The sequence below is a fragment of the Bos indicus genome, chromosome 18, assembly GCF_029378745.1.
Source record: "Bos indicus isolate NIAB-ARS_2022 breed Sahiwal x Tharparkar chromosome 18, NIAB-ARS_B.indTharparkar_mat_pri_1.0, whole genome shotgun sequence".
Taxonomy (NCBI): Eukaryota; Metazoa; Chordata; class Mammalia; order Artiodactyla; family Bovidae; genus Bos; species Bos indicus.
The window spans coordinates 36,173,466-36,188,416 of NC_091777.1; the positions used below are offsets into that span (position 1 = coordinate 36,173,466).

General features: G+C 54.6%; 2 protein-coding genes across 8 annotated transcripts in view; one reads left to right on the top strand and one right to left on the bottom strand.

The window, feature by feature from the left end:
* Window positions 1-3,457, top strand: part of NFATC3 (nuclear factor of activated T cells 3) — a 93,968-nt gene extending 90,511 nt beyond the window's left edge. For all 4 annotated transcript variants that reach the window (XM_070771941.1, XM_070771940.1, XM_019978622.2 and 1 more), the window contains one exon: window positions 582-3,457. Coding sequence is in view for 2 of the 4 variants with exons in the window: in XM_070771940.1 (XP_070628041.1) it covers window positions 582-703 (122 nt within the window). In the remaining 2 variants the exon portion in view is untranslated. The remainder of the gene's footprint in view (window positions 1-581) is intronic.
* On the bottom strand, window positions 179-11,498 carry ESRP2 (epithelial splicing regulatory protein 2). Of its 4 annotated transcripts, XM_019978626.2 has the most exons (16): window positions 9,768-11,498; window positions 9,551-9,679; window positions 7,955-8,068; window positions 7,713-7,827; window positions 7,276-7,374; window positions 6,999-7,053; window positions 6,817-6,927; window positions 6,609-6,741; window positions 6,488-6,530; window positions 6,020-6,321; window positions 5,690-5,902; window positions 5,397-5,595; window positions 5,055-5,241; window positions 4,573-4,738; window positions 4,392-4,497; window positions 179-854 (listed from the first exon to the last, which is right to left on the bottom strand). In XM_019978626.2, the coding sequence occupies exons 1-15, from the start codon at window positions 9,963-9,965 to the stop codon at window positions 4,408-4,410; spliced, it is 2,154 nt and encodes a 717-aa protein (XP_019834185.1). In that variant the 5' UTR covers window positions 9,966-11,498; the 3' UTR covers window positions 179-854; window positions 4,392-4,407. The 4 variants fall into 4 exon arrangements, with proteins under 4 accessions (XP_019834185.1, XP_070628052.1, XP_070628053.1 ...); XM_070771951.1 differs by having other exon boundaries at window positions 179-4,497; window positions 6,817-6,924; XM_070771952.1 differs by having other exon boundaries at window positions 179-4,497; window positions 5,055-5,157.
* Window positions 11,499-14,951: the final 3,453 nt, after the last annotated feature.

Below are 14,951 nucleotides of genomic sequence, written 5' to 3' on the forward strand. Positions count from 1 at the left end.
TGGGATGTTTCCTTCTATATTGGTTCCTAAGATTAAAATTCTTTGCATTGGACCTCACAGAAGACTATAAATCAACAAATTCAAGAGCCTTTTCTGAAAGGATCAGCAATAATACAAATGCCTCTACATAATAAAGGGTGTTTGTATTAGCATAGGGTAACAAAGTAATCCCCAAATCTCAACTCTCATCAAAGTATTTATTTTCATTCACTTTATATCCAAGGTGCATTGCAGGAATCAGGAAAGGAAAACTCTCCTAAAGGGATGCAGATTAAGGAAAAGTTAGGTTAAGTGAACAAGAATCCTGTCTTCTGCTCTGCAGCCTGAGCCTTCACAGTGAGGCTAGGAACGTTTCCCTTTTCTCTGAGCCATTTCCCTTTCCAATAAAACTGACCTGAAAGATAGAGAAAGGGGGGCCTGGAAAAACTTTTGGAATGATGTTTCCATCCAGTTCAAGAGTAGGCTTCATTAGAAAGCCACAGAAAGGGAAAAAAACATCTTTGAAATAGAGCTCGGCTTCGAGCATCATATGGTCAGTCACACAGAGGTCACTAATTACTCTTCCCTTTCTTGTTTTTCAGTGAACGAGGTAATTGGGAGAGACATGTCTCAGATTTCCGTTTCCCAAGGGACAGGGGCGAGCAGGCAGGCTCCCCTCCCGGGTCCCAGTTCCCTGGATTTAGGAAGATCCGACGGGCTCTGACAGTGCTCACTGCAGCCTTGTGTCCATCATCATGTACTTCTCAGCATGTTTCTCTCCTTGGACCTTGGGTTTCCAACTCTGCAACCTTCAGGATGGAGCCAGGAGTTGGGATCACCGAATGTGGGGAAAGCAGCATTCCTCCAACTCAGGCCTTGGGAAGATTTTGTAAGAGAACAGGAGTAGTACAGGCTGTTTGATCTTTGGAGAAATGAGCTTTGCCTTTTATATTTAAATAGGATACTTTTATATGATGGGTGCTTTGAGTGTGAATGCAGCAGGCTCTCCATTTCAGAGGTGCTGCTTCTGCAGGTGACCTGGTTGCTTAGCTAGGATTGGTGATTTGTACTGCTTTAGGTCATTTAAAGGACTCTTTAGCTTTGATGATATTTTTAAAGTAGAAACTTTTGATAAAACTTTCCAGAGGTAAAAGAAAAAAAAAAACTACCCCAAGCCCACACCTATGCCTCAGAAACTCAGCATGTGTCCTGGAAGCCTTTCATAGATTCATAGGAAGTAAAGCCAAATGTAGCTCATACTTCTTTATAAAAGTAAACTCTTAGGTAAAATGAGAAGAGACCATTCCAATCACTGAAGTGTTGGAATACAAAATGACATTCCAGAGCATAGCATTTTTGTAACTTTTTAGGTAATCTTCCTGCTGTCTCTCCATACCGTCTCCATGTTGAAATTGCTTTTTTCCCCTCAGGGCCTTGGGTAAATTAACTACATGTAAGGGAGCTTTGAAAGATGGGGTTTTTTTTAGCTTGATATCTTTAATTCCTGCCATCCTACTAACAGGTAGGCTGTGGGGTATTTTTCCTTTTTATGTCCTCTGGTCCCAGACCTTTTCCAAGTGGAAGCATCAGCATTTGGCTGCCAGTCTCTTGTTGGTTTGTTTAGGCAACTTTGCTGCTTCTAGCTCATCTCTATAGAGGCCAGGCTGTGTCAGAAGCCAAGCACAAATGAGCTATGCTTCGGGACCGGGGCAGAGGACCTGCAGGATTCCAGATGGGAAGCTCTTAAGATCTGCACTGGCATGGGAGGCTTTTCCCTCATTGTTTACAGCCTGAAATGATCCTGGCCTATCCTGCCCCATCCACATGGCATAAAAAACAACCTTTCCCTAGAAGGCTTTGAGGCAAATCCAAAAATGAGATACCATTGTAAACCTGACCCTCCACACCAAAGATGCCCTGGTGCTGCTGCTGGTAAGGCTGGTGCCCAAAGAGGGGCCAGCAAGAAACTCCAGCCTGCTGTCTACCAAAGGAGGTGCCCAACTTGGGTTCTCTTCAAACCCTGCCCTTACCTATCCCCTTAGTGGGATTAGTTTCCTGTTCCAAGGCTTGGGCCTATTTCAAGGCCCCTAAAGCTTGCAGTATGTTTTCAAATGAAATGTTGTACTTCTATTCAGGAAGCAAATTTTCTGAGTGCCTACATAGGAGAGACAGTGTGATGGGCTGGTCACAGGCTCCATTGCTGTTACCCCAGGGGATTGTAGGTCCCAGATGCCAGGACTCTCTACTGAGGCCAAGTGAGGCCTGGGTGGAGGGAGCCAGCTCAATGTCCACCATCTCTAGTCAGCCAGATAGGAACTGTTGACCTACAATGAGGTATGGTCTTTTTTTTTTCCTTTAAGCCACAATGTTTTCAATTTCTCCCTAAAATTAGTTAGAAAAAATGTCTATCTTTCAGCAAATCACTCTAGTCCTTCTTGGAGCCCAGTGTTTTCACATTTTCTTTGAAAGTGAGTTTTGTGTCACGGAGTGTAGATAGATTTGCTTTGGGGCCTGTGGTTGGAAGCCCAGAGCTTCCTCTGGAGGGTTTTAGGGGGCTGACCCTCTTGAGATGGCCAGACTTTCCTCCGCCTTCACACCCCTGGGGTAGCCACCTCACATGGGGTCCTTACAAGAGCTTCCCTTGCAAGACCCTTTGGGGGTTGCTCTGTTGCCCTCAAGAATAAAAGCCTCTATGATCCAGAGTTGCTATGCACCAAAATTTGATGCCTTTTAAATACCTTGATGCCTGTAGCACTAGAAATGCTTTCCTATTTAAAATAAAAGTTAAATTTTAAAATAGAGCTTTGTATACTACATAAGCAGTTTTGTATCAGCTTTGTAAAAGCTTTGGTGTAAGAGACAGTATTTTTGGCTTTGTAGACAGAGACCTTACTTTTTGTGCAACATAGTGGTGTTACAGCACACATCCACTGGACTATGCAATTGAACTCTAGTTACAGCACTGAGCAACTGGCACGTGCTAGCACCCGCCCCTGCCCGCTCCAGCCCTGCTAGACCGTGGGTTGAGGAATGGGATGAGCAGCCTTCTGCTTACTGGAGATGCACTAAGAAACTTGGCTGAAAACAGCATTTAAAGGAACAGATGTCTTCGAGTTCGAGTGTGGTGCTGCTGCCCAGGGTGCATCCCATACCTGCCCAGGGCTAGCCCCTATCAACAGAGCTTTGCTGAGTCCGGCTGTAAAGCCCTGTTGTTGATACCCAGAACAGATGGTCATCTGTATGGCTCAGGTGGGTTCAAGTTGAAACCTTGTATTTTATAAAATGGATGATGTTCAATTAAGGAACTGGTTCTTAGTTATGTTTACAGCACTTGAGATTGTGTTTTCTTGTACATTTTGTATTTTAAAACCTTTTATAGGAGTACAGTGCTCCTTACACAAATACAAAGGGAAGAAGCCAGCAATTCAGGCTCCTCAGTTACAGTGCTGAAATAATAAACGGTGACAGGTCAACAGTCTCCTTGAAATCTGCCTGAGTGTTCCTCTGCATGGGGCTGGTGTGGAGCCCCTCACTGTGTGCCAAAGGGAAGGGCACTTGGGCTTTTAAAAAGTCCATTTGGTTAGGAACCTTTATTTTACAGAAGAGAGGGTAGAATTCCAAATTCCTTCTGAAGCTTCAGTTGGGCACCCTGCAGTGGGTGCAGAGGACATTCCAAGGTGTCTGTTGAGTTCAGGAAAACTGACCTGCCCAAAGTGTGCATGAAAAGTAGGCAGAAGTCCCTTTATAAGTCAAGCCTGAGTTTTTCTGTGGGGGCCTTCTGCCCCCTAGTGTCCTCTGGGGATACTGCAGTACAGTCCATCAAAACTGTTTGTGATTTTTGCCATCTGCTATTCCTTGTGCCAAGCTCCAGGGGGGCCATCATCCTTAGGTGGGACCACCCCTGGCACAATGTGGTCACTGAGGTCCAAGTATCCTGGGGAGTGGGACCAGCACTCTTTGCTGCCCTGCACCCCGTCAGAAGGGACGGGAAGGTAGGACACTGGTATCTTTACTCAGAAAGAAGCTCCCTGGAGTCATACACTGAAAGCACCAGGGCTTACATTTTTTTTTAAAGAAACCAAGCCTGCTGTGGACATCAGCCCCCCGGAACCTGTAGGCACAGGCCATAGCCAGAACAGAACAAAGGCTCTCTGGGTGCTACTTAAGGAGCCCAGATCCGACCACTGGGAGCAGGGTAGTGCCATTCCACCCCCAGCCCTGCATGCAGGGTCCAGCCGTCATCTCTGAGGTGGACAGGCAGAGCAATAAGTTGGGGGATGGAGCTGGGGCTTGATCTCCGCTGGGGGCCTTCTGAGAATTTTGAAAAGCCAGAAAGAAGCCACCAGGTTGAGGGCGCTGGTTCTCTGGAGACAGGAGAGTCCCATTAGCTTAGGACATCAGTCAGCTCTTACCTCCTGGCTCCCTCACCTACAAACACACCCATTCTTTGGGGGCCTGTAGCACAGTACGAGCTGGGTCACCAACAGGCATCAGGCTGGTGTAGTCATCAGGGGCTAGCTGTAGGAGGGACAGAGGTTTAGGCAGGGAGCCCCAGACTCAGCCAGCTTCCCCAGCACTCCAGCCACACCTCACCTGGTAGGCCTGGAAGACGCTGAGCAGATCCTTCATACCAGCTGTGTATGGGACACCCTGCATACGGACCAGGGCTCCTGGCTGGGACAACACGGAGGTGGGAGCAGAGGCCAGGGCTGCAGGGGGTGTGGTGAGGTAGCCCACAGTGGTGGGGGAAACGGGGGGGCTGGGGGGAAAAGGCAGGGATTTAGTAGTGTAGTCCCAGTTATGGCCTAGACTGAGCCCTACCCGCCTCCTCCCTTGCCTCTGCCTTGTGCTTGGTTCATTTCCTCCTCCCTGAAACCCCTGCCTCCACAGAGTCCTCCCTATTCCAGTATGTAGGTGGCATCAATCAGCCCCTAGTTGTCACTCCCTCACTGTCTCAGAATAAGGGAGCTCCAAGAGACCTTGAGTTACGTGGCCCAGGAAGGGGATCATGGATCTGAGCCTCCTGCAAACCAAGACAAGAGGGCAAGACTGAAGTTCTTTTAGCAGCAGGGTACCTGGGGTAGTACGCTGTGTAGTTCATGTAGAGTTGAGTGGCTGGCCCTGGGTAGTAGGCGACTGGGGTAGGAGCAGCAGGCACCCTGGCAGCTGGGAGCAGTGCTGAAGAGGGATACAGAGCTGCTGTCTCAGTGGGAATGAGGGTCGGGGTGGCCTGGAAGGTGGCGTAGGCGGGTGGTGAGAGGCCTAGAGGCAGAAGCAGAGAGTGTATCTGCAGGGAGCCCAGCACTGCCCTGGGTTGGGCAGCCAGAGAAGAGTCCCCCCACGTAGAAAGTAAGGGTGGTAACAGCCTGGCTCCCACATGCCACTTCTTTGAAGGCCCCAGCCCCTGGGACACTCACAGGGCAGCTTGCAGGGTGGAGGGGACATGCCACTGCGGCCCAAGGTGCCCCCCATCAGGACACGGCTCATCTCCTCTGTGGAGCAGGGGACCACCTCCACATAGCGTTCCTTCATTGCTTTCTTATGGCAGCGCTGAGCAGCAGCTAGGGCCCGCTCTGCTGATGTCATCTGGATGAAGGCATCACCTGACGGCCGGCCCTGTGCACACCACCTTGTGAGCTGCCTGTCATGTGCGAGGATCCCTTACTCCTAACCATGCTGCCCCCTTGGCCCCCCTGGGCAGCAGCTTTACCTGCTGGTTGAGCACCATGTGCACACCATGAGGCCGAATGTCAACTGCTGCCTCCCCCAGAAAGCTAAGGATATCTTCAATGGTGGCTGTGTAGGGCAGGCCTCGCAGGCGTACACAGTCTCTCCCGGTCCCAGCTGCCAGTGGGAAGGGGATGGGCAGCAGTGGAGCAGTCAGGGTGGGAAGGAGTGGGCTGGAGGCGTAGCGGTTCAGGACCTAGAAGGAAAGGAAGCAGCAGGCTGATTATGCCAAGGACGGCAAGGCCAAGGCAGGGAGAGAAGGGGCACCCTGGAGAGGTACATGGGTGTGGGGCGTGGGGCCTGGGGGGCTCACCTGCTGCACCTCAGCTGCAGTGCTCCGGAAGAGTTCAATGTATCGCTTACCCAGCATGCCTTTATGCCTGCGTAACGCAGCCTGTGCCAGCTCCTCACAGGCGAAGAGGGCAAAGGCATCACCCGTGGGCCGGCCATCAGGGTGGCGCACAAAGAGCAGCCCATCAGCGCCCCCTGTCACTGGGCACTCTGGCCCCAGGAAGCCTAGCACGTCTGCTGGCCCAGCCGAAAAGGGCAGTCCCCGCAGCCGCAGGATCACTTGGTCTTCCCGTGACAGGAAACGCGCCACCTCTAGTGATGTGCCTTGGGGGGGGGGGGGGGGCGTGGGAGTCACTTACTGACTTCATCTGTGCCCTTCCAAATACCCACCCACACCGGCACCCAGGGAAGCAGGAAGGCAAGAGGCATGAGGAAACAGGACATATGTCAAGAGCCAGGGGGCACTAGGCACTTTCGGGAGCACACTCACCCCCTGCGATCTTCACAAACTCCTCTCCTGTTGCTTTATACACCTGTGGGGACAGCCCATGGGTCTCATGCCTGCCCAGCCTCAGCTCTGTCCTGCTCTGCTCCCAACCCTAGAGCCCCACCTCGATATAGCGGACGCCCATGTGATGCTTGTGTCTCTGCAGCGCTAGGTCCCGCTGTTCGCTGTCCACAAAACGGATGAGGGCCTCACCATTTCTGCGGCCCTGGGCGTTGAGGCACAGTGCTACACCACCCCTGCAGAGCCAGCACTGCGTTAGTCCCTCCTGGGTGGGCCTGCCCTCCTGTGCCCATCTACCCTGCTGTACCTACCTGGCAATATTGAGGCCTTTGAAGAATCGAGCCACGTCCTGGTCTGATGACTGCCAAGGCAGCCCACGAGCCCGAACCACAGTCTCGCTGTCCACCACGTCAGCCTTGCTGCTGTGGGGGCAAGGCACAATCAGAGCTGTCCAGCTGCTGTCACCCCCAACCCTGCCCCCTCCCTCACTCACCAAGGCCCTGTCTCATATTTCTGCTTCACCCCTTCAGGCTTCACAAACAGTTGACCTGAGAGGAGATAGCATGTGGGTCAGCAGGGTCTGGTGAGGGAGGGGTGTCTCCCCACCAAGCTCTGCAAAAAGGACAGTTGAGGGGGATGAGGAGGCAACAAAGGGGCTTCACCTGTGGCCTCTCAGAGAAGGTGACGTGGGGAGGGGAACTTGGAGGAAGAAAGAGGCAGGCATTCACCCAGCCGTGAGAACAGGTGAAAGGTGGTGAGGGGAACCTTACCGCTGGGACTTTCAAGCAGGTGGAGGATGATGGCTACCATTGTCTTCACTTCCCACACCCCAAAATCATCCTCTGTGGCATCTGTCTCCAGCCCCAACTCTATGAGCAGAGAATAACAATGAGGAAATCCCAGCACAAGAGGGCAACTGGCATGTCCCACTGAAGCTCACAGCCCCTACATAAACACACACAGAATCCCAGCAAACACATTTGTTTTGGCTTGGCTCATCTGTGCCATTACAGGTCCGCAGCCTAGATAAATGGAGATACATGCCTACATTCCAAATGTGCCCCAGCACAGACACAGACTTGCAGTCAGGGGTTGAGCGGTTCATGTAAACTTGCATGTGTTCATCCAACCTGCCAGCATGCACATACTCAAGACACATTCAGCTTGCAGCCACCCTTCCACCCTCACTCTGCTGGGTCACAGATACCCTGTGCCATGGTGGCCACGGTGAGGTCCCTGGCAGAGCAGGCACTTGGGTGCTGCACGTGGAACTCTCTGCGGAGGTCGTAGAAGGAGAAGAAGGTGTCGGGGAGCACCAGGTTCTGGGGGCACATGGGAATGGGGATGAATGGGGGAACTGAGCTGCCCTGGCCTCCCGCCGCCCCTGGCCCTGTGAGAGTGGGCATCCTGGCAACTGTGCCCCCTGTTGCACCCTCAGTGGTGGCATACCTTCCTGGAGGCTTCAGGGTGCAGGACCTGTCGCAACAGTTGCTGCCCATCAGTGCAGAGCATGTAGGGGCCCCCGCCCAGCAGAGCCACATCCCCGCTCACCAGCTGTGAGAACTGGGAATAGGGAGTGAAGAGAGACAGAGGGACTCACAGCCAGGTGGGCAGGGGGAGGGAGGGTGCAGGCTTGCAAAGCTGGTTCAGCCAGATGTTCAGCCCTTCCCTGCCTGGGGAGGAGGCTGCCACGCCTGCTGGGCTTGGCTCTGTGTCCCACCCGCTCCCTCCCCATCCACTGTCACCTTCTCCAGGCCAAATGGGAGCAGTCACAGATCACCCAAGCCCCCATCACACACACTCCAGGAGTCTGGAATGGGGCCAGAGCAAACACCTGGTGGAGTGGGACAAGTAGGTGGGGAGGGGTGGGACAAAGCAGGTTAAACCTGTCCCTGGCCAGGCACCACCCTCAGACAGGTGAGGGAGGCCCAGTCCTGTGGGAGGCCCAGCCTGCTCATGGTCAATGGCAGCCCCGCCCCTAGGTCTGACCAACCCAGGAGCTGAGAAACTCCAAGGACAGAGCTCCGCACCTGAACGCCAGGGGCAGCATGAGCTTTGACCCAGACCCGATCGACCGGGTGGCACTGAGGTGTTTGCTCATAGAGGGGGCGGGAAGCGGCCCAGCCCCTCCCCCATTCTCATCCCCGCCGGCGAACACGTATGAGCACAAACCACAGGCCCAAGAACCTTCCCTAGCCCGAGCTTTCCCATCTGAGGCTAGCAGAGCAAGGCGACCCAGCCCACGCATCCCAAGTGGGGGCTAGTTTGGGAGTCCTGGAACAGACTCAGGTTCCACATCGTTGTGCCTGTTTCCTCATCAGGAACCACCAAAGTTGTCGGAAGATAAAAGAATTTGTGCTAGTAAAGCACTTTCACTCATTCCACCCAAGAGTCAGGCACAGGGTGAGCGCAGTAAAGAAGATAAGAAAAACAGCAAAGGGAACCGCCTTCCACTTCAGCCAGGCCTTTGCACTCAGGAGCCAGGTAGCCCCCAGGCGGGGTCCGGACAGCGCCCATGCCTGGCCAGCCGACCGGGACAGGCCTGGACGAGCAGCTTACACCTGGCGGCGTCTACCTCGGGGGCAGACACCGCCCTACGCCCCCGCTGCAGCGTCTCCCAGGCCGGTGGGTGGGCCGAGGACACAAGCGGCACGGATCGTGACCTGTGGCCAAGTCTGGGCCCCTCGGCCCTTTCAGCTTCCGGCTGCTGTTTTGGACGACCTGGCCAGGCAGGTTCCCAAAGGTGTCTCACCTACCTCCCCCCGCAGGCCTGGGACTCTGGGAGGGGTCTCGTAGCCTCCATCTCCACCCCTTCATTAGGAGTGGATCACTGTGAAGTCTGAAAAGACGCCCCCCTGGAACGGCCGACACATGCGGACACACGCACATTAGGGAGTCGCTGAAAGTTTCAAACAACAGGAACCCGTCCTACCACCCTGGCCACTTGGCTGTGGTGCGCCAGGCCTCCCCTTCTGCCCCCTCTCCCGCCGAGAAATGTCCCTGCAGCCCGGCCGTGCCTCCATTCACCCCAGCCCCGGCGCTCACCTGCTGCAGCACTTTGTCCAGCGGCTCGGCCCGCGCCAGGCTGTCGGAGCTCAGGCCGCTCGCCTCGCGGCACTGAGGGCTCAGCGCGGCTGCCTCGGCGCGAACCAGTGACTTATGCAATGTCCCCACCTGCGAACGGCGGGGAAAACCGATCAGCCACTGCGCTCCTGGGATCCCGAAGCTCTCTGGAGATCTCAGTGCCCCCTTCCTATCCTACCTGGCGGCTCCGCGGCTCCACCACTTGCCAGACTAGGAGGATTAAGTCGGTCTCGTCGGAACCCAGGTCCGGCCCCAGCGCACCGGCCGTGGCCCCGAACAGTACGACCAGGGGTCCAGGCCCGGGACGGGGGTCGGCAGCGGAGTCTGCAGTGGGGTTCGGGCCTGGGGGCGGCGGCTGGGGTGGCGGCGGAGTCATGGCCGCAGAGGAGAGGGGCGCTCGGCCAGACACACGCGGATCGACGAAGCGCACGCACGCACCGACCGACGGCAGACGCGGCCCGGCTGGGGCGGGACACCGTGTGTTGGGGGCGGCACCTGCGGCCCGGCTGGCGCAGTGGGCGCTGCTGAGACCCGCCCGCGGCGCCCCGCGGGGCGGGGCGGCTACCGGCCCCCGCCCTCTCTGGGCGAGTTACCTGTCGGCCCCGCCGGCCACGTGATCGAGGGCCCGGGAACGTTGGGGGAGGGCCGCTAGAATCCAGCCCTGGACGCTCACACTCGCTCTCCCGGCCTGGGCTCGCGCTCAAGACCCAGACTCCACTCCCGCAGCCGACCCTGCCTGACTTCTGGGGCGACCCCCCATCCCCTCCCACTCCCCTCTCCCACCAGGGCTCTACCAAGGAAAGTGCAAAACTGGGGCCTTCTTCAGTCCGTAAGCGGCAGCCTAGAGGTTGTAGGGGGTCACGACGGCCGGTCTGGAGGGGTAAAGTCAAAGGGGAGGTAAGAGTTACCAGGTATCACCCCAAGGCTTATGGGGTGATTGCCAGAGGTGGGAGGAGAGTGGCAGGAAGCACAAGAGAGCACTAGAACCATTAGGGGATTCAGGGCAGAGTTTGTGAACACAGGTGCGAAGGCTGGGCCTTAGCCGGGCTCTTGGAAGTGCCTGCGATGCTAGAGCGCGGTCGGACTTGCGCAGGCCTCGTTTCTCGGGAAGGAAGAAGCGCGTCTCCCACATCCCCCGCCGCAGCTCCCGAGAGCGGGCCTCTAGACGGCGCTGAGCCGGACTGCCCCAGCAAGGAGCCTCGCCCCCACCCGACGTTAGAGCTGCGGTATGCTTTCGCCCTTCCGCCTGGATAACAGGTCTGTTGCTGAGTTGAGAGCGCGCTAGCCGATGAGGGCTAGCGGCGAAAGTGCAATGTGCTCAAGGGGGCCGCAGATCCTCCATCTCTTCTCTTCTTTGGACAGTCTCTCGTGGAGGGCTCCCAGCACCCTTTCGTCCCGTCGGGCTTGGTGAAGCTCCTTTACGGTGAGTTTCCGGGCCGCCCCGGACTTCCCCAAATTCTCCCGTTTATGTGACTGAGAAACTGAAGAAGAATCCGGTGAGAAGGGGCTCCAGCCCAGCGAGAGTAGACACACTGGGTTGCGAAGCCCGAGCTGGAATTGGGGCGCGAGCCGCATTTCACGCTTTCAGAGAAGCTGGGCGCTGCGTTCTGACTTTCGGACGAATGAGAGCGAAAAAGCCCGGCGTAGAGGAGGCGCCTCCGAGGCCTTACCCTCTAATACACACTGCACCGCGTCCCCACTAGGCGGATGAAGAGACTGAGGCGCCCGGGACACGGCGGCTGGGAAGCAGACTGGCCTTCCAGCGGCTGCTGGCGACCCGCTTCATCTTTGAGTGCAGGCGAGTGTCCGCGCTTCGCTGCCCCAGGTTAGACCGCCACCCAACTGCCAGCCCGCTGACCCCACCCCTGGACTCACTGAGCCAGTTAGGCCCGGGGGGAGGAGGAAAATCGCTCTTCGGGCACCACCCTCCTCTAGATAAGCCTGGAATGTCAAATATTTGTTCGGTGGGCGGGACGCAACAGGGAGGTAAAGCCCTCCCTCACCCGACTAGGAGAGCTCGTGCGCCAGGCTGAGTCCGGTCTTCCTCCCGGCCACACCCTTGCAGCTAATTGTCAACTCTTCGCTTGAGGTGGCCAAAGAACTGGAGTTTCAGCTTTAGCATCATCCCTTCCAAAGAACACCCTGGACTGATCTCCTTTAGAATGGACTGGTTGGATCTCTTTGCAGTCCAAGGGACTCTCAAGAGTCTTCTCCAACACCACAGTTCAAAAGCATCAATTCTTCGGCGCTCAGCTTTCTTCACAGTCCAACTCTCACATCCATACATGACTACTGGAAAAACCATAGCCTTGACTAGACGGACCTTTTGGCAAAGTAATGTCTCTGCTTTTGAATATGCTATCTAGGTTGGTCATAACTTTCCTTCCAAGGAGTAAGCGTCTTTTAATTTCATGGCTGCAATCACCATCTACAGTGATTTGGGAGCCCCCAAAAATAAAGTCTGACACTGTTTCCACTGTTTCCCCATCTATTTGCCATGAAGTGATGGGACCGGATGCCATGATCTTCGTTTTCTGAATGTTGATCTTTAAGCCAACTTTTTCACTCTCCACTTTCACTTTCATCAAGAGGCTTTTGAGTTCCTCTTCACTTTCTGCCATAAGGGTGGTGTCATCTGCATATCTGAGGTTATTGATATTTCTCCCGGCAATTTTGATTCCAGCTTGTGCTTCTTCCAGCCCAGCGTTTCTCATGATGTACTCTGCATAGAAGTTAAATAAGCAGGGTGACAATATACAGCCTTGACGTACTCCTTTTCCTATTTGGACCCAGTCTGTTGTTCCATGTCCAGTTCTAACTGTTGCTTCCTGACCTGCATACAGGTTTCTCAAGAGGCAGGTCAGGTGGTCTGGTATTCCCATCGCGCTAGGTCCTTTTTTATTCATCATTCAGCGCAGGTAGGTCTCAACGTCAGGTTCCTGGGGAAGCCTCCCGCTCGAGGTAACCCCTTGGTACCTCTAGCCATCCTGAGCGCATTTCCATTGGAGACGCATTCATAAGTGTACAGATCCTTGAGGAGTAGTAAACCCAAGCATGGGACGGCTCCCCCAGATACCCGCGCACCTGTCCACCCCTTATCCCCCAAATGATAATTCCTGATGTTAGGACTCTTGAAAAACTAAAATTTGTTAAAACTACATTGGTTCCCCTGCTTTGCTGAGCTCCCTTACTCATTTTCAGATGGTCCTCCCAGATCACCCCATTAATACTAAACAACCCACATTCCTGTCCCCCAACTGGCTCTCATGTCTTCTGCCACCACTAAAACAACTCCTAACACGATTTATTGTCTCCCTACCCCACCATCCATCCCCTATCCATCCCCCACTGCAACCCAGCCCCATGAGAATATCCTTGAGGAAAGGCTTATCCAAAATCTATCACTGGATCTGCTGGGCACATAGTAGTAACTCAAGAATGAATGAATGGTTGACTAAGCGCTCTTCCCATATTCCATTAAAAGTAACCTTCCCTGTGACCACAGGACCTTTGTACTAGAGTCTCATCTGTGCCCTTTCCTCTCCTTCCAACCCGCCCTTGCCCTAGCTAACCCCTGCTCTCCCTCCAGATTTTCCCCTCAAGGCACCTCCCTCTGTAGCAAGGGTACCCACTGTGGTTTGAGATTTCTGTATTTCACTGATAAATGTCCCCCATCCTCACTCTGCTCTTAGCTAGTGTTCACAAGTCACGAATGAATGAATCAGAGATAAGATACGCGAGAGACATCAGCGAGGCTCCAACGGCACAGCCAGATTCCTTTTCCAAACAGTACTTTGGGTATTCAGGAAAAGCAACGTGGTCCGGTGAGCCTGCCCGCAAGCTAGCGGAATCCCGTCCTCACTGCAGCGCTTGGAAGCCTGCCACTAAGGCAGTGGGCGCTCCAGCTGCAGGTACGTGAAGGTCTGAGCAGATACAGAGTGGGGTTCATCACCTGAGGAGTGTGGCTTTTCTCGTGGAACTCCAAGACGAGTAAATCGTCTTTAAATGGTGTAAAATCACTCTCCTCACTCCCAGGAAATATTCCGGTGTCGGAGGATTTGAGGCTGAGCGCTTGCCTGGGGTCCATCGTGGCGATCCAGAGTCGCCAGCCCAGGCCCATCCCCACCCTCAACGGCCAGCGGCCCCCAGCTGGGCCAGCTGCGACCCTTTCTTACCTATTCTAGCAAGCCTCCAGAATAGCTAGCGCACTGGGTTCCCTGGAGTTTCCATTTCCATGCATTTGCTCCGCGAATATCCGCTGAGTACCCACCAGAGGGCGTACTGATTCCATCGACGGAACCTGGTGTTGCGGAGTAGGGAGGAGCTGCCGGCATTGGAGACTTCACCCTAGAATAAATAGTCTAGGTGAAAGGAGAAGCCCTTAACATCGCCTCCCAGGTCACTTACCTCCCCTGAGAATTCTTAGTTCCCAGACCAGGGATCGAACCTGTGCCCCCCTGCAGTGGAAGCACAGAATCTTAACTACCGGACTGCCAGGGAAGTCTCAATGTGATCTGATTTAATGTTTACTGCCACAGGAATAAGGGCATAAACTGGGACATAAGTAAGGAGGCTGCTAGGGAGATGCGGGTAATCTGGCTTTGGGAGAGTAGAGCTGGGAAAATTTGGTGACCTGACCACGTAGTTGTGCGTCTGAAAGTCAAGGAGGTATCTAGAGGTCTGCAGCCCAGGCTGCTAAGTCACTTCAGTCGTGTCCGACTCTGTGCGACCCCATAGATGGAAGCTCACCAGGCTCCCCCTTCCCTGGGATTCTCCAGGCAAGAACACTGGAATGGGTTGCCATTTCCTTCTCCAATGCATGAAAGTGAAAAGTGAAAGTGAAGTCGCTCAGTCGTGTCAGACTCTTAGCGACCCCATGGACTACAGCCTGCCAGGCTCCTCCATCCATGGGATTTTCCAGGCAAGAGTACTGGAGTGGGGTGCCATTGCCTTCTCCGGCAGCCCAGGGGATCATGTTAAAAATGGGGGACCCTCACCCTTTGGCCCCTCTCCACAGTGCCTGCACTGGTTTATTACTGACTAGACCTTGGCACCCCCTCCTCCAGTGGTCATGGCTCTATCATCTTCAGGGCCTATGGGAGGGGGCCAGCAGGGAAACACTCTCAAGGACAGGGCCACCTTCTGAGGGGCCCATAGGCACCTGAGCCCACTGGGCTGACAAGGCATTTAGACTGATCAGAATCCAAGGCAGCCCAGGCTGTCCTGATCTCCACCTTGTTCCCACTTGACCCTTGGCTCTAGACATCTGCCTAGTATGGTCACCCATACTGGATCTGCACCATATCAGTCCTCAGCAGCCACTCTGCTGGGGTCTGGGATGGAGGTGAGGAAGGGTTTTGGA

Excerpts from the sequence above, each read along its gene's own strand:
- ESRP2 (XM_019978626.2), bottom strand. The coding sequence starts at position 9,965 with ATGACTCCGCCGCCACCCCAGCCGCCGCCCCCAGGCCCGAACCCCACT. Across the intron at positions 8,069-9,550 it reads TGGACAAAGTGCTGCAGCAG|TTCTCACAGCTGGTGAGCGG; the intron begins GTGAGCGCCGGG and ends CCCTATTCCCAG. Across the intron at positions 6,742-6,816 it reads AAAGGCCTCAATATTGCCAG|GGGTGGTGTAGCACTGTGCC; the intron begins GTAGGTACAGCA and ends CTGGCTCTGCAG.